The 19,045-nt window shown below is 40.3% G+C and overlaps 1 protein-coding gene across 4 annotated transcripts in view; it reads left to right on the plus strand.

Annotated features, from left to right (window-relative positions):
- The window catches only part of ptprub (protein tyrosine phosphatase receptor type Ub), a 210,485-nt gene extending 192,987 nt beyond the window's left edge, over positions 1-17,498 (plus strand). For all 4 annotated transcript variants that reach the window (XM_084942834.1, XM_084942835.1, XM_084942836.1 and 1 more), the window contains 7 exons: positions 446-581; positions 1,264-1,413; positions 4,335-4,649; positions 7,082-7,207; positions 9,073-9,230; positions 14,707-14,842; positions 14,949-17,498. In XM_084942834.1, coding sequence (XP_084798960.1) covers positions 446-581; positions 1,264-1,413; positions 4,335-4,649; positions 7,082-7,207; positions 9,073-9,230; positions 14,707-14,842; positions 14,949-15,011 — 1,084 coding nt within the window. In that variant the 3' untranslated portion in view covers positions 15,012-17,498. The remainder of the gene's footprint in view (positions 1-445; positions 582-1,263; positions 1,414-4,334; positions 4,650-7,081; positions 7,208-9,072; positions 9,231-14,706; positions 14,843-14,948) is intronic.
- Positions 17,499-19,045: the final 1,547 nt, after the last annotated feature.

A 19,045-nucleotide genomic window follows, 5' to 3' on the forward strand; every position in this document is an offset into this window, starting at 1 on the left:
AATCTTATTCACCAATAATTAAAAGATTTTGTGGAGTATGTCTATATTTCAGCCTATATGTATACCTTTGACCCTGTGTAGATGAGAGAAAATCCAAAATAAATTCAAACTTGAGCAGCCATTTCTTGTTTTTTAAAGCCACCAAAGATGTATGCTGTCCAGTCAATCCCATCTGGAAAAAGAACAGCTCAAAGGAATCATTAAAAGCCCCAAATTACAATGACATTCATGCCCACGAGTGTATGAAAACTTTTGACCCATGTACTTGCATTTTGTAGATATAGAAAATTGGGCAGATCTGTCACATTCTTAGCCATTTAAACAATATTGATTACTTTGATTATATTATGTTCCATTTGTGCCAATGGGTCCCTCATATCCTATGCACAGACCTTTTAATGTTTTAAGACACAATTCCTTATAAAAGATGGTCTTTCCGTTGCAGTGCGGGGGCAGGTCGCACCGGCTGCTACATTGTGCTGGATGTCATGTTGGACATGGCCGAGTGTGAGGGCGTGGTGGATATCTACAACTGCGTCAAAACCCTCTGCTCTCGACGTATCAACATGATTCAAACGGAGGTGAGGACAGCAGTGCAGCCAGGAAATCACAATTTCTTGCACATGTCACATATTTAGCAGGTGACATCTCAATCCTTAATATAATCTTCTCAAACCCCCCAGAAAAGCCAAGCTTTTAGAAATTCCTTTTTTTCCTTCTGTTGTTTGGGAATTCAAAAAGTGAGGGGGGTACATTTCCATACTCCCACTTCTAGATGTATGTAAAGGTCACAGCTAAAGTTTTAGAGAAAAGACTGTCTCTTTGTCAGCTTGCTGTGTAGGCACGTGCTGTTCTTTGATGTGCACATAATTTGCATATTTACCTCTTATTATGTAAATCCAACGTTGACTTGGCTGTTTATTGCATTTGTAGCTATTTGCAGGGGCGCACTAATTAAATGCACACTGCATGTGTTTGTTTACAAATAAATATTTATTTATTCTCCTGCGGCCTTGATACACCACTAACATTAAAGCACATGTTTAATTCAGAACAAGGCGGGTTATGAAAAATTTCTCCCATTCTGACTATTATTTGATTATTTACTTACAACTACTTACGTTTCTCACCTGCTTCTGTTTTAATCTGCGTCATTTGTAGTGTTTAGCATCTGGTCGCTTACAACCTTCAGATAACATATTTTGATGTGTTATTCAAAAGCCAGAACGATGAACTAAATTATGTCACCTGCTGTCTTTTCAGGAGCAGTATATCTTCATCCATGATGCCATTCTAGAGGCGTGTCTGTGCGGAGAGACGGCCATCCTGGTGAATGAGTTTGCTGTCACTTACAAAGAGATGCTGCGAGTGGATTCTCAGAGTAATTCCTCTCAGCTTCGAGAGGAGTTTCAGGTCAGTGTTGCTGCAAAGTCAGAATGAGCCATAATAATGATCCACTGTGTACAAGTTAGAAGTCATTTGTAGTTATGTAGTGTAGGTTTGCTCAATTTAGTTAATATTGTTATATATTATATTCAGATAGTAGCACAGCCACCGGACATGCACTTACTTTTCTTTAGCTGAAAGTAAGATAAATGTATTGTGTATCTCACAGGTTGTGAGTTTCAGGCTGTCTGCCAATGCTTTAACTTCCCAGTGCTCTCTCAGCATCTCACATTCAGGCTACTTGCAGACCCTGTAACCAGTGTTCCCTAAACACCCTCGCCTGCAGGCAGTTGATTCAATTCAGTTCAATTCTTTTGTTCTTTTTTTTTTAACATATAGCACCAGTTCACAACAACAGTCATCTCAAGGCGATTTTTATTGCAAGGTAAAGACCCCAGAATATTCGAGAGAGCACAGCAACAATCAAACAGTCCTTCCAGCTGCAGCAGGCTCAGGGAGAGCCAGCCATGTTCTCGGGGGGAGTGAAGTGAAAGTGAAGACAGAAAGGACCAACATAGAGACAACTCAGATAATAAACAGAAATGAGCATGAGAGAGGAGACAAAACTTGATCACAGACAGAAACACAAAAGCTGTTTTTAAATATGGGCCACTTTAGTTATGTGAAAATAGTGTATCTCACGGTTCAATAAGCACCGTCAGCAACAATAACATGAAGCTGAATTGTTTTCTGTATGACTTTGTTAGTCCACTCGTCATTACAAGATTACTTTATTTCATTGAGGTTTACAGGCATTCATTTATCCACAGCAATCAAACCATCAATCAGTCGGAAGTTTGGACCTTGGATCATTGCAACACCCTCATTTTTTTTTTTTTTTTTGGGCCATTCTGTTACAGAATTGCTGCTGTGTTTGAGATCATTGTCCTGTTGCATGATCCAGTTTCAACCAAGCTTTGGCTGTTAAATAAATTGCCTAACATTTAAGTCTAGAATACGTACAAAGAGGAGCTCACAGTCAACTCAATGACCGCAGGGCGCCCAGCTCCTGTGGCTGCAGAACAAGCCCAAATCATCACCTCTACCTCCATCTGTGACAGTTAGTATGAGGTGTTTGTGCCGTTGTGCTGTGCATTATAGTCAAACATCAGCACTTTGGTCTGTCCAAAGGACATTGTTCCAGAAATCTTGTGGTTTGTTCAGATGGAACTCAAATTTAGGTCATTTCCAAGCAAGTCATACTTGTTCAGTTTTTTTCTAATTGTACTGTCATGAACTTTAACATTTGACATGCTAGCTGAGGACTGCAGAGTCTGAGAAGCAGCTCTTGGATCTTTTACAGTTTCTCTGAGCACTGCACGGTCTGACCGTAGGGTGAATTTTCCTGGGATGTCCGCTCCTCGGAAAGAGGGGACATCCCAGGTGTTAACACACTTAAACCCTCCAGAGCACCAATGAGCCAAAACATGTGCTTTTACAGGTGCTCACGGTTGTTGATGATCAATTAGCCAAGTGCAGATGATTAGCAGCACCCGGCTGCTACTTACCCTCTTAATTCTTAAAGAAACAGGAAGGTGCAGTTAGCATTTCATCGGACAGCACTGTCCCGTGAAAACTTTCTTTTTCACATGACTATTTTAGCAGGTGTTTTCAGTGTGCCTGGATTCCACTGCGTGGTTTCCCACAGGTTGAGAATATATTCACGGTAATTGCAGCTACACCACACAGGTGTTCCATAAATATCTCACATGCAGTCAACTTTTAACCAAAATATGTGAACTGCTCATCCAAACAACTTCAAACACGCCTGTCAGATATGAAGGAGAAAGGATGAACGGTTGTTTGGGAAAAACAAATAAACACACAGACACGCATGCAGAGACGAAGATGCTCTTTGTAGCGCACACATCAGTTCGACAAAGAGCGCATAAAGGAACAGACTAATAGATATCTCTGTGTGGCGTGTTTGCATCTATAATGTATGTGTGCGTACATGAAACATGATGTTAGTTTCCATTGTTATTCTTTGCGACTGCCACTTATGTCCCCTCGAGTGGTGTAAAGGAATGTGCTCTCAGAAGATTTTATTAGGTTTTGATTAGGAGACAGGAGAGCCAGCTGTGTTCCAAAACACTTTACCTGCTTCATTCACCTTCCTCTGCTGCTCGCTGCTCAACCAGCACACACTGTGACTTAGCATTTCAAAGTGCTTCCGAAAAAGACTTGTGCTTCTCCTTTTGATTTTGAGCCATTTAATCCTCATAAAATATGCATATTGTATAAATTATGATGGATGTATGTAGGGAGCAGTAATGTTGGTGGTGCAACAAACTGTTACCTTTTCATATAGGAAAATGTTTCGCTCCCCGCTTTGATCCTGTAAACTTCTCTGTCAGGCATTGATGCTAAGAGCCTCCCTACCAACCAAAGAGCTGTGTTTGCCTTTTACTCTGTCATCCTGTGGCTAACAGCCAATTGGTAGCACTGAGATCAGCAAGTCACAGATCAATTATTGATGCTATACATTAATTATTCAAATATTTTTTTTCAAGTTGTTTAATGTAATAATGATTAAATTCATCATGGAAAATTAGTATGCAACATTTATTTTTTATTTGTTTTATTGCACTCAGCTTTGTTATGCAGTTTGCCAATCTTATGCTTTATTCCTTTTAAGTCAGTTTGCTGATGCTCAGTGTATAAAAGACTAAACCAATTACCATCATTGGTCTTTTTGTATTCTCTTTTTTCCAGTCCTCCCTCCTCCTGTCTCGTTCACTTCCTCTACCTCCTTCTCTTTCCTAAGATCTCAGACTCCTCTGCAGTGCCTCATCACCCCTCACATATTCCACTTTTAAATGGTTTCTCAAATTTCACTTTATCCTCACCTTCCTCTCACCTGGCCTCTTACACATTTCCATTTTCAGACGCTGAACTCTGTGACTCCCCACGTGGATGTGGAGGAGTGCAGCATTGCTCTCTTACCCAGAAACCGAGAGAAGAACCGCAGCATGGATGTCCTCCCGCCCGATCGCGCCCTTGCGTTCCTGGTCACAACAGAAGGGGAGAGTAACAATTACATCAACGCTGCTCTCGCTGACAGCTTCCACCGGCAGGCTGCTTTCATTGTGACCCCTCACCCTCTGCCGGGCACCACGGCCGATTTTTGGCGGCTGGTTTTTGACTACGGCTGCACGGCAGTGGTCATGCTCAACCAGCTAAATCAGTCAAACTCTGCCTGGGTAAGGTCAAAGTGTTAGGTACTTTTTATTGCCATTGATTTGTTGACACTGAAAAAAGAGAGAGATGTCTTAAAACGTTTGAGATCTGACACACACACGCACGCACGCAAGCACGCAAACACACACACACACAGAGGAGCCACTGTTTGCCGTGCAAGTTTTTACTCTCAGTCTTGGGGTTGTATGAAGTTTATTCGAGACTTTCCCTGACATCTCCCGCCTGTACAGTTTCTGTATCTTACTGTGCTCGGGATTAGTTCTTTCATGCCATTTTGTTGGGCTTTGATCCCTGACCACATTGATCTCAAGGCATGACTAGATAACGCTCGCCCCAGTTTTTCCTTCCCTTCTCAAGATACATCTCTGACGAATAGGCTTGCATTACCCTCCAGCCACAGATTTTTTTTTAACCAGCTCACTTTTTTTTCATGAGCATATAATCCCTGTTATTTTTAAACCAACAATATTAAAAATAATTAGTGGAAACATAACATGAGATTAGTGGTCATTACTTGTCCTTTTTAGCCTTCAGGACTTTTAAAGTCTTTGCTAGGCTAAATCCTGAACACTAGCTATTTCATGTGGTTGGAGCAGGTGAATAAGGGCTTAAGATGACATTAGGCAAAAAAAAAAAGAAATAAACTGTCATGGAATTTGAACAGATAAGATCTGTGACTGCCACGCGTTATTGCCATTTTCTAAAGTCTTAAAACAGAACCCACGGGGAGCGCGGAAGGCTAATTAACAACAACAACAATATGCTGAAAAGTTATTATGGATTTCTCTACCCCAGCAGACCTGTCTTTTCCATGTGGTCATGCATAATCATATCTTTCACATAGTTTCTTCTGATTACGACATAAGAAATCATTATAAGCATCGAGCAAACATGAAGCATGTAGTTTGCTTTTGTGTCCCTAAAGAAAAGTAATGATTTCACTCTTCAAGCCATTTGTCAGCTGGAAGAAACAGGATTTAATGAGCTTGTGGTAGTAATGTAGGAAACCAGACTGAGAAGCTGATCAAATGTAACTCCTCGAGTTGTAGCAGAAGGAAACGCATAGTCTGTGAAAGAGCCAAAAGCTGGCACAACCTGACTGCATTTTGTTGGAATTAAGCTTAAGGAGATTGGCAAGCTTCCAGTCCTTAATGGCACATAAATAGTTGTGCAGAGAGAACGATGTTGCTGAATAATTAAGCTTGCGGGACAGGTACAACTGGGTCTCATCAGTTTGGCAATAAAGGAAGAAGAAATCTTTGCAGTCCAGTAATGTAGCCCAAGGAAAAGCATTCACGAGTGAGAACGGTCCTAAAATAAGGATGCAGCCTACAAGAGTCAAAAACAATTTAAATACATAAGTCTGCAACACAAAGTAACGCTGGCCTTCATCAATTTATTATTAGTACTGCTAAAAGGACAATTTAAAGTACTTGTGTATAGTCTCATAGTACCTTGTATTTACAGTCTTGCATAATGAATATGGGCATGAATAAGGAGTGAGTTGCAGAGTTCACCTGTAAAAGCCAAAGGCACTGAAGATAATAGCTCACGCATTCTCCTTTCTGTCCTTTAGGCATTTGATTTACAAGGTTTTCAGTCCGTCTTTAAATATTAACTTTGTGAAATATGTATTACAGTGCATCAGACCCTTGAAAAACAGGCGCTTACTCTAAACGAGTTTGGTCTAAGATGGAAAAATTTGAAGAAGGAAGACAGTAGAGCCCAAACAATACTGGATTTATAAATATATATGCTAAGACAGAGATACTTATTATTTTTATGACTAAATGTGAAAACTACCAAATGCAGTTTGTAAAAACTGTCCTCAAGCGTTAAACTATCAGTATAACCTCCAAAGCCGTGACGGGCATTGCTAAAATGTTAATAAATATTCAGAATATTTCATCTTTACTTTTGGTTTACACATGTTAAGTGGAGAATAGGTGCTGTGCTGTTTTTTCTGGCTGTTCTTTGCAGCACCTTATCTAATCTAGACAAAATAAAACAAATGCAACGATCCTATTCAATCCCACTTTTCATCCACTCCCCTTTAAAAAGTTTTCATCTCGTTTCTTTCGGCCTGTGGGGTCTTGTCTGAAAATTGAGTTATAGATCTTGTTATGAACTCTGTTATAGAGTTCATTTGCGGGGCTGCGGTGCTCTGTCTCCCTCTTGTTGAAATCTCTCAAAGCACATTAGGTCTCTCCCTTCGCAATGCTTCTCTAACTTCTCTAACTAACACTAGTGTGGCTTTTTAAATTCCATGAAAACACACACTAACCCAACTGCTGCTTTTATTTTAATAAACACCAGCAGCAATTGATAATCCAGAGCTCTAAGAACAAGTATTATGGCCACAGCTGCATAAAAATGCATTTTCCTTCAAGCTCAATCACTAATGAACTCGTCTCTGCCCATGTTGTTTGTGCAGCCATGTGTCCAGTACTGGCCGGAGCCTGGTTTACAGCAGTACGGGCCAATGGAAGTGGAGTTCCTGTCTATGTCAGCGGACGAGGACGTCATAACTCGTCTATTTCGAGTCAAGAACGTCACAAGGGTGAGTCATTGTCATCCCAAAACAGCCAGCGCAGGACATTTTATTGAGCTCGATGATATTTCACAAATATTAAGTTAAACTGCTTTAGAAATGTATGAGCAGGAGGTTTTACCTGCAGTACATTCAGAGCTGTCACCTCTAACGTGCACCTGAAAATCTAGAGAAGTATTACAGGTGGTTTAGATAAATCTTATACAGCTAACATTTTCTACAATATCCTTTATGGATGCAAACTGAAACTCGGGGTTTCACATGAGACTATATTTCCGTATAGTGTGCGCTTTTGCGTTACTAATGCAAACACGGCAGCACTTCACTAGTTTACGCCTCATGGGACAGAAGAGTTTGTCAAATAAGTCCCCTTAAAAAAATACACTCTATACGAGAGCCTGGAAATTTGTATCGAGCACAATGGCAGATGAGTAGAAGTTTTATTCATAGACTTTATTATACGTACTACAAAGGACATTCTTTTGATATTCAGCAGTCCAGAAAATTGAACCAGAGCCCCCAGTGCTTCCATCAAACATTCCCATGAGAATGATTTTTATTATAAGAATTTTCTTTTTCGTGAAAAACATGCAAGAGGAAGCCATTGACATGCATGCCATAAAGGTCAGTCTTTCGGTTTTTCAATTTCTTCTTGTTATTACCTAGATAGGTGTCTTCCCTCTCTTATGCGCACGTTGGCATACTAAAAAGGAACCTTTCATCATTGTGATGCCTGCCATATTTTCAGTTGCCGTCTACTCTTTTCGGCAGCAAAGAAGATTTTCTTTTGAATTGCTCATAAACCTCGTCACACCTTTTAAACAGTGCAGCGTTAGGTAGAGCTCTGAAAATAGGCTAAAAACAAAAAAAATAAGAAGGCACCAGTGGTTCTGTCATAGTCGAGGAAGCACAGTGGAATGTTAGTGTGGTCTTTCCTCAGCTGAAGAGAATTCCCAAATGTGTTTTATATGTAGGACTAGAACATTTTCACTTCACTGTGTTGGCTGTTTGGTTTGTTTATATGTAGTTACGCATGTTTTATGCTCAGGAATTTACATAAGCACATGCTTGCATTCTGCTCAGGATCAACATCAACCAATTACTAAAAAAATCTGTATGCAAGGCGTTTCCCCTATGCCATTAAAAGCAGCACGACAAGCGGTGCCCAGAACTTCCTGTCTTGATTGGCATCCTCACCTCCTGTGTCGACTGCCCCCGTCATTCCCCTCTCTACCTATGGCACCTCTTTTCTACTCAGCGCACATCACAGTCAGGGAGAGGGCGACTTAACACAGCATGGAAGGAATACAATCACACAAAAATAATGCACACCTCTCCCTCACTCAGCCCCTCTCTGTGCATTAGTGAGAAGATTTCCTTTGCCTGACAATGATATACAAGGGTAGTGAGTAAAAGTCAAAGGAAGTGCATTGTAAGCATATGTACGGATATGTGGTTTGTACAAAAAAGAGCACACTGTGTAAATCCCGCTTCCACTGAGGCAATTCCTCCATGCATCGTCGGTGTCTTTGCCGGCCCAATTTGCATGACTTACAGTTCTCCGCTGGTCCTTAAGTATTGGGTGAGATTCTACAGGACAAGGTTATGAACACACAGGGACCTCTTTCAGACACAGCGCGGGCCCCTCTTACTCCCACAGACCCATATATCTCAAAGTCAGGCTGCTGAGTGAGCACAGCGCCGAATGCCAACACACAGCCTGGGGAGCACTCAAAAGTGGCTTCTAACTGGCTACCACACAAGATGTACAGAAACATCCAGAACAATTTATTTGCCACATGCACACATATATTCAGCAAAAGAGAACAATGGTGTCAGATACGTGTGTTGTGTGCTTTCTCTTGTATCTGAAGCTCCAAGAGGGCCAGCTGGTGATGTGTCAGTTCCAGTTTCTGCGCTGGTCGGCATATCGCGACGTTCCAGACTCCAAGAAGGCTTTCCTCAACCTGCTGGCTCAAGTACACAAGTGGCAAAGGGAGTGTGGAGAAGGACGCACAGTTGTGCACTGCCTGTGAGTAATGTTTTAGCAGCATGCGTCACGCAGGTTGATACAGAAGGCAGTAATGTGCCCATTCTATTTCTGAAAAGCTCTTGCTGCTGTTGAAGACTGTGCATTTTAAGCCGACACCGTTTTCTTGGTGGGAGATGTCGCAAAAGTATATGTAAAAACATAGGAAATGTAAAATTGGCGACCGATTCTTGCCTTGTTTTTGTGTCGTTATGTGCGATTTGGCACAATGAGATGCAGCGTGATTTGTCATGGCAGTATTTATATTGTAGAAAATCAAATTGCGCCGTGCTCTGCTGTGAAGTCAGTGGTGTTATATGCGTCTGTGTTGTCCTAAAGCCCCGGAGAGCACACCCTGCTGATGAATATGAATGGGCCGTCCAGCTCATTGCCAACCCATCACACGCTCATCCCCACCGCCCCCATCCAGAAGCACATCACTCAGTGCTGTCACACAGTGTTACCCACGACAACCAGGAAAGAGATTATGGAGATCAAATCAATTATAGCTTAATACAGAATGCGATGGTTCTCACTACACTAAATCCAGCACTGCCGAAGCACTGACGACGATTGATTGCCTTAATATTGCTTCTATACACTGCAGAATCTCCCAGGCCCACCTGGCTGCGTTTGTCTCAGGAGAGAGGAAGTGGCTTGTCCTTCATCAGCTTATTGATAGCGTTTTACATTTATGATGACCGGGAGAGTATACAAGGCAAAAATGCCACACTATTGTGTTATTTCTCAATTTCAAACTACTTACAGTGTTTCTCATATAGCTGGTCTTATGTTGTATAAATATTTTATATTCATATCGTGTTTCAATTTAAACAAATGCTGTTTTTATGAGATAGATAGGAATTCAGATACAGGGTCATCAGATTACTGATTGTTTTCTGCTTACACTCTACTATTGTTTTCCAGAATTCAGTTAAACATGTATTTCATACTGGAAAAATAAGATGAGTACATATAGATAATATATATATATGCCGTACTGTGGAAAAGTCTTGAGCCTCCTATCATTTCCTTGTATTTTGCTTCCAAGGATCCAGATTTTTATCTTGTTATCTGTTACAGTAGTCTCGTAAGATAAATTATTTTTTTTCTGACTGTTATGTGCGACAACTCAGCCAAGAATCAATATGCCAGATTTAAATTCTATGTTTTAGCACTTTGTTGCTAGCTTAATTTTCCAGCCTGGAAATGATCCCACACTGGAAGCAGTGTGGGATCATCTTGACGGAGAACAGAACAAAAGGCAGCTAACATCAACACAAAGAAGAGCTTTGAATGTTCTTCAAAAAGCCTGGAGAACTATTCCTGACTACTTACAGAAATTACAAGAAAGCTACCCAAGAAAGTTCAGGCTGTGTTAAAGAATAAAGGAGGTCGAAGAAAATACTGACTTTCAAGCTGCCTGTAAAAACTCTGTTTTTGCCTCATGCACTGTATTTCAATCTATGTTTGCATCTTTCAAGAAATCACTGCTCCTGTAGCATAATACAAAGAAATGGGAGATGGATCTTCTGTACAGTACTGCATATGTACCCACTGCCCACCATATGTTAATTAAACTCATAATAAAGATATTAGTCTAAAGCGGTGCTAACAGTCTAAGCATGCTAGCACGTTCACCGTGATAATGCTAACATGCTGATCACAGACAGTATGAAAAATGGATGTAGCTACAATGACATCACCATAGTTTCTAAAGTCCCATTTTGAAGTCTTGAGATGGATTTTTCCACCATTACCTTCTTGGTTGCAAAATGTTAAAATGCACACTCAGTGGGGCTGAAGACTTGTGACGGAAGCTTGTTAGCCAGTGAGGGTTTTTTGTGTGTGACCCGAAATGAGGGACTGAAACCATAAAATCAGCAGTAAGGTGTGTAAAGAGGCTGAGTCAGAAAGCTGTTTTTGCCTCAACTTCTAAGAGACTGGGAGTGATTTTGCAGCCACAGCTATCGCCCTCTGGTTTCTTTTGGATGGAATAAAACCTTTCAGGCACTTCTGCATTTGACCAGGAAACAGCATCTATGTTTTATTCTTCCTATGATCCTGATGTTTAGCCAGTAACATCAGCCGTGATCAGTTCAATTTTAATTTTATTTATATAACATCAAATCACAATAACTGTCGCCTCAGGGCACTTGAGGGTGATCACCATCCAAATATAAAGTCTTAGAAAATGTTAGATGTACTAAAACTGTCCTATTGAGGGTTTCAGATAAGAAAAAAAGCACCCTGAATGTTGGCACTTGCTTTAATGACAATCCATTTGGTAGCTGTTGAAACATTTCACTCAGAATCACAAATGTCGCTCTCGTAGTGGTGCAAGGAAAAAAGTAGACCACCAACGGCAATCAGATACCTTTTGGGAATCAAAAATGTTTATGTACAAATATCTAACTATTTATTGGTGCTGTATTTCAGTCTGAGCTAATGTGGTCAGTTTGACTGCACACAGTGCTACACTAATAGCATGACTAAGTATATATTATAGATTGCAAATTATATCAAAGGATCAAACTAATTTGATGCATTAATGAAGAAGGAACTTTTTTTGTCAATCACTTGCCAAATTTTTATATTGCATTTCAAGAAATGTTTATTTCATGGCATACACTTTGTTAAATTATGCAGTAGTGTCCCATGAGCGAAAACAGCCACGAAGCCTCTTTTTTTTTCTTCGATAATGCTCTCATTTCATGTCAATTTTACATTCACTTGGGCCTCCTACTCCTAACATAAACCGGTAGTTTAGAAAGAAAATACTGCACCATGACCCAAAGCAACTCTGACTTGCATTCTTCGCACAAACCACCTATTCTCTGCTCACTACTGATTCCAACCCAGTCTGTTATACGGTTATACAACTTCTTATTTAGTATTATGTTTCTTTTCTTTGACACAAGAAAAACAAACTTTAGCTTTTTTATTAATTCAAATAAAATATTACACAAAACTGCTAACAGCTACTAAATATCAGGATTATGCAATGGTAATGTTACACAGCCCCAGAAGGGTCATGGTAGAAATTTCTGTGTTGACAGTTTGTCTGCCCATTTGTTATTTTCCCCTCACACTCGTCAGCTTGCATTAACTTTAATTAAGTTTTTCCATTCCCTCTGGACCATATATTGTATGATATAGTATGTATTATAAATAGACTGCGGCTGCTTTGACCACAGGCACCATTACCTGTGCTCAGGAACAATCTGTACGTTTTGGAGAAAGAAATAATATCTTGATGAACTAAATCAACCAGTCGTCTTACCATCAGCAGCTAGTATTAATTGAGACAGCTGCTGGGATCATTAAATGATTGCATGACCTGACACTGCGATTGTGTTGGTGGTCATGTATGTACTGAAGGATCTTTGCTTTCATTATCACGACATTAGTAACAGGGCAGCACAGCAGGCACATGAGTGGCCAGCTCTTACCATCTCAGACAGTTTTTAGCCTGCACTTGTTTTGTGCCAGAGGCAACCCCAAACCATCTTTGGATATTATCAACACTGTGTTTTATATTATAATCTTTTGTACTGCCTCGACAGAGTCATTGATGCCGTGCATTTTTATAAGCATTGCACTGAACTTCCTTTATAGGTCAGCTGTGAGGGTCCAACTAGAGGGAAACTGAAATGTGTGCTGCATGCAAAAGCCGTGAGTTTTACTTCGAGGGTGATGTTCTTATCTCTCCATATTTATTCACACCCTGGGAAACGCTAGATTGAGAATAAATATGCCAGTTGGTCCAACGTTATAATAGGTAACTAAAACTAAACTAAAAACTGAAACCAGATGTGAAAAAATATTTCAGTAAAATAAAAACTAGACTTTGAAAAATGAAAAAAATGTTAAATAAAATGGAGGTTATATGATTAGTTGGAATATTTGTTAGTTTTGCCTGATGAGTCATGATGTGCTTATTGAGACTTTGGATGTCGACAAGACATGGAGTCAACTGCTTTCAAAAAGGATTTTGTTTTTGTAATACCAGTTATGATTTTCGTAACTCTTACCTCAGACATATGCATTTCATACAATAATAATTTAAAAGACTGAAACTAATAAAAACTAAAAAAAAAAGCTAAACTGAAATAAGAGAACCAGCTCTAAAATCTAACTGTACCTAAACTGAAAATGAAATAAAAATAAAAACAAACTAAAAAATACAAAACTATGATAACTCTGTGTCGGTCAAACCTCGGATTAAGGAATAATGTGGTTTTCATCCTGGCTGTGGAACGCTTTCTAGGTGGAGCCAAGTGCTAGAAGGATGTCACTCTCAGAGTCTTATCGCTGCTTTTTGCAGATGATGTGGTTCCTTTGCCATCACCAGGTGGTGACTTCCTGCTTGCACTGGAGCAGCTCACAGTTGTGCAGTGGTCAGAATGAGCATTAGCACCTTCTAGTCTGAGGGACAAGCTGCTTTTGTTTATGAGTTAGGGGAGGGGAGTGAAAGAGTGAACAGACAGACTGGTGCAGCATCTGCAGTGATGCTAACATGTCTGTAAAAACATAGCTATCAATTTACTGGTTATTCTACATTCCTATGTTCACCTCTTATCACAAAGTTCTGAGTGATGACAGAAAGAATGACACTGCAGAAACAAACCCTTTCTTCAAACGGTGGCTGTGCTCAGAAGAGGAACTCAGAGTAGAGCTGATCCAAATGAGGTGGCTCAGGCATCTGATTAGGATGTTTCTTTGGCTAGGTTTTCTAGATAGGCCCGGAACATGCGGCGAGTTTGCATCTTCAGCTTGTCAGGGTGTACCTTTACGTTGACTGGATAAGCTGGAGGAGTTGGTGAAGTTGGAGAAGGAGGTCTGGACTTGTCTGTGACCCGACCCTGGATAGAAGAAGAATAGATAAATGGAAGAAAGGAAACACTGCTGTAGATTAGCCTGGTTATGCTTTTTGTCAGATGCTTCTTGTTTTTGGTTTGTTTTGTCCGCTTTGACTCTTTATGATTGTTTGTGCTATTGCACTGAAGTCTCTAAAATTGCTACTGTTATCTCTGACATAAACTGTAGCAGAGCTTTCTGGGTAATGTCCATTAGAGCAGTAAAGAGGAGTTACAGCAGCATCTATCCATAGCACTATGGACTGAACCATAAATGTAACATCTGAACATTAACCATATCCACAAGCACAGCTTTAATCAGCGCAGCCAGAGAGGGCTGCTATGCTGCTTGTATACATTCATGGCTTTGCCTTTCAAAAGGAGGAATGAGCGGCAAAGGATCCATGTGTTCATCATCTCTCATTACCTTAGTATCTGCAGTGTTTGCATTGTGTAACTTCTGTAACTAGTCCAAATCATGAAGCGATTGAACAGACCTGGCAGAGAGCATTGAGTATTGTCCATATACACACATGAATACCTGTGGATAGGTACAGTAGCAGCATTGATTTATGCCTGTACTGTGTAATAGTTATTAGACAATGTATTCTCTTCCGCAGCAATGGTGGTGGCCGTAGTGGGACCTTCTGTGCCTGCAACATCCTCATCGAGATGATCCAGTATCAGAACATGGTAGACGTATTCTATGCTGTCAAAACTCTACGCAACTGCAAACCCAACATGGTCGAGTCTCTGGTATGGAAGTTTAGTCTAGTCTGTAAATTCATTGAAAAAAACCCAAAATTCAATAAATTCGAGATTTTTGACTCTAGTTTTGTGTTTTTCCTTTTTGTTTCTTTAGGACCAGTATCGATTTTGCTATGACCTTGTCCTGGAGTACTTGGACTGCTTTGAAGGCAGATAGCAACTAAACGTTTACGACAGCAGCAAATTCCCACGCGCTGGAGACAAAGGTCACCCGGTGACCCCCCCTCTACTTTAATGTTTGGACCTGTGAAGTTGGCTTTGAAAGGACTGCAGAGGAAGGAGAGCAAAGAAAAAAAAACATGGTCAAGGTTCTGACTTTTAACCTTTAATGTACAGCTGTGATTTCCTCCTTGTTGGTGATGTTTATCTCTTTTGATATTTTTTTGTGCTTTTCTCGGTCCTATTTGCCTCTTGGACTACATCTTGTATGTGCTAAGGGTTTCTGTAGCAGCAAAACAATATTTGGAGCTGCGATGTGGACCTGTCTCTTCAAAGCAAGGGTCACCTTGGCTGTGTTTCATCATTTCATTCGTACAAACTGAAGAGGCTGGATCTAATTCTGGAGTTACAGCAGCATTATTTAAACGTGGAAGAGCTACATAAAATAACGGTCCACTGTGCTCGTGGCATGACTTATCTACCATACCATAAACTGCCTTATTCTCTAATGATAGGACAGATTTATTGAAACCACCAAATAAATCGATAAAGTTTTTCACCTGGGGTAGAAAACAACAACAAGAGATTTTAAGAGACCTACATTGTAAAGCAGACCAGCCCAGTATTCAACAGTATTGATGCAGAAACTGTACAGTAGTGCAATGTGTTGTATTTTCCCATAATGTTTGTGCTGGATTACCATGTGTGCTACAGGTGGGCGTTACTGGCACTGAGCCTGGTGCCACCGAGGGAGATTCCTGTCTCGTTACTGTCACGGTGCCAATCCCACTGACTGACTTGAATCCTTTGCTTTGTTCTACTGCTTCATCTTGATATATGCCTACAAACAAACACTATGTACTGCATCAGCTAATGTTCTCGCTCCGAAGTGATTGTTTGTACTTTATACTCACCGGAGACAGCAAAAGGAGAGGATGGCGAAAGCTGTTTGAAACGCATCGAGATGCCACAGTGTTGGTGTGAAAAATGATGCGCCATTAATGCTGTGGTGAAGTGTCTGAACTGGTGCGGTCACACAGGTCTCAGTCTGCACCTCTTCTACTCATTCATTGTCCGAGGCGTTTGGTTGTGCTGTAAAAACAAAAAAAGTCTAAGAAAAGCAAAAAGAAAACCGGGGGTAGGGGGCACTAAGATGGAGTAGATGGTGGGAATGCTATTTTGGGTCACCGCTCATTGCTGAACATATTTTTTTGATTGCAGAAATGTGATTTTAAAAAAGTAGTAAAAGTAAGAAGCTGTTGGCCACATACCCTGCTGCTAACTTACCGCAGAGTTGATGGAGAAACAAAATCCACTCTTTTTCAGCTGTTGGCCAGGGCCTGGAGAGCACTGGAACTCTTCATGCCTGAATCAATGTAAGAAGCAGTCAGGTTGGGATGTGTGATACACATAATGATCAGAGACAACTTTGAAACATGCTCTTGCAAAGACCCCATTACACAGAGGAAGAGATTTTGGTTTTTTTTTGTTTTTTTTAAAATCACTTTTGCTTTATAGCCACAAAAATATCTCTAATAAGCTCCATTAGAGATATTTTAAAACATAGGCCTTTTAAAATATGTTATGCGCCAACACATCTCCCGAGACTCCTTTAAGTAGAGGTTTTCAGGGAGGGTGGTAAAGGTATCACTCCAGGACATATCCTAATGAACAAGGAGAGACAGCTTGAAGCCTGCAGAAGCTGAGAAAGGCAACCCTGCTGCTAGTTTGCAGCTCACACTCTGGTTCAGGTCGGATAACCAGAATATGTGAGCAATCTAACAGCATACAAACATCACCAGACTCCCACAGATTCTCAAATAGAGCAGCTTGTTTGTGATGAGGAGGAAGAATGAGGTAGCTACATTGTAGTCAGTGATCTGGCAAAAGATTGCTGAAGGAAGTGCCTGGACACTTTTTTTGTTAAGGGTGGAAGGAATATGTATATACAGATGTATATTATGTTATGTGAATAATATATTATATGTTTGCCCAGAGTAAAGACGTATAGTAAGTAACCACAACATAACCATAAAGCTGAATGTTGCTGTAAATGACCATTTTGTGAGTTTTTGTCAGAACTTTTAACGACGAGCGTTCATCCCAGCGCTGCGAGCGAAACGGCTCATGAGGCTCGTTACGCTTTGCATTTCATTTCAGTGATTTCAGAATAACCCGATCCATATGATTTATTTCAACCTTTAGCCACGACTGTGAGTGCATTATACTTTTACCATTCCAAAGCTTTTTATTATGACTATTTCTGAGTGACAACTGCCAACACAGGACGTTTGATTTCACTTGTTGTTTTCTGTATGAACCAACAGTACATGACTACTGTGTTTTTGATCATTGTATTTGTGGGGACATGGTGTGTATTTAATGAAAGAAAATAAGAAGAGAGATGTATATTGGGGTAGAAAGATCTTTCTTTTGAGCGATACCAACGATTAACAATAAATGAACAATGGGGGGAAAAAAAAGACGTTGTCGCAGCCTTTATTGGATGTTCTGTACAAAATGCATACACGGCTGAAAAACCCCAACACACAACGTGGTTTCATGATCAGATTGTCAGCAGAAGCGCAGACCTGATGGCTAAAGATGGACTTTCTGTCTATATCCCCTCTGACCCACCTGCGGTTTCTCATGCGGATGTGATCTTTTAACATTTTCCCGTCACCTTGAACCGCATTGACCATTTGATCTGACCCGCCTTTCTGATCCCTCACCCTGTTTCTTTTCCTTATCTCTTTTAATCATACCCCTCCACCGCACCCTGCTCATTTTCCATTACTTTCAATGTCTTTCCCTCATCGTTTTCTCCATCTCTTGCTTTACTCCTTAGCTCAGAGTAAGGTGACTCCAGACCACAGACTTCCTCTCTTACCCCGTGGCTACGTTGAATAATGCAGCAGTCCTGCAAACTGATCCAGTCTTCAGCAGAGAGACTAGTCAGATTAATTAGAGTACAAGACCCCCTACTGTTCGGATGAGGACAATGTAGGCTGTGCAGACTTGCCTTTATTTTCTCATAGATTGATTAAGCTGCAAAAACAAACTTTAAAGGAGTGCGTCGGTATATTTAAGTATTCCTAAGTTGGTACTTTTCCACTAGTCATGTTGGTGAAAAGGGCAGGAATACCTTGTAGATTAATGAGGCAATGAGCTATTTTTATGGAGGCAGGTCATTTATGCAACCCTATTTAATATCTGCAAGATTTTCTCAATTTCCCTTTTCACCTGCAGAAAGCCATTACAACATAAAATCCTTTTTTCCATCTTTTATTTCTCATATTTGACCGGCGGTTTAAATTAGCTGGTAATTGGAATCTTATCATTTAATTCTGATGGTGTAATGACTGTCGTGGTCAAGGCACTTATCACTTTGCCAGGATCCAACAGGGCTTTGTCTTTTCTCTCTCTTTGGAGCATCCTGTCTTATATTCTGTCACAGATGGGCTCGATAGATCTCGGCTTCTCCTCAGTCTCCCTGTTGAGTCTCACCACATACACTCGGATATCTTTCTATAAAACGGCTGTGACTTCCAACAGCTTCTGTTATTGGCTGATATAACAGAGAAAGCTGAAAAATTATCTAGTAATTTGATCAGGTATGATTAATGTTATTGTTAATGGAAGTTTTAAAACAAATATACTTTAAGGTATTTGGATAGACAATACAATATTGTGCAAAAGTCTTGAGTGTCCCCCTCATATTTTTATATTTTGCTTCCAAGGAGCCAAACTGTTACTTTTAAGTGGTCTTAAGCAATATTCATTCAGGTTTTCTTTTAAAGTTGGCTGCCTTTTCACTCATTTTTAGTCCAATCCTTGTATTACACCAAATATAACAGAGTTTAACATAAACGTATAATATAAAAAAAATGTATTTGCACTTATAAGGTGATTCGAAAAGTGCTATTAGTTAAAAGCATGGTGTTCAGTTTGTCCTTAAAAATGTGAGAAAACTGGACAAATGGAGGACAGAGGAAGAAGGTCCATGTCTAAGAAACTATCCACAGCATATAA

The sequence above is a fragment of the Perissodus microlepis genome, chromosome 11 (genome assembly GCF_051167445.1).
Source record: "Perissodus microlepis isolate ML-2025 ecotype Zambia chromosome 11, ASM5116744v1, whole genome shotgun sequence".
Lineage (NCBI taxonomy): Eukaryota > Metazoa > Chordata > Actinopteri > Cichliformes > Cichlidae > Perissodus > Perissodus microlepis.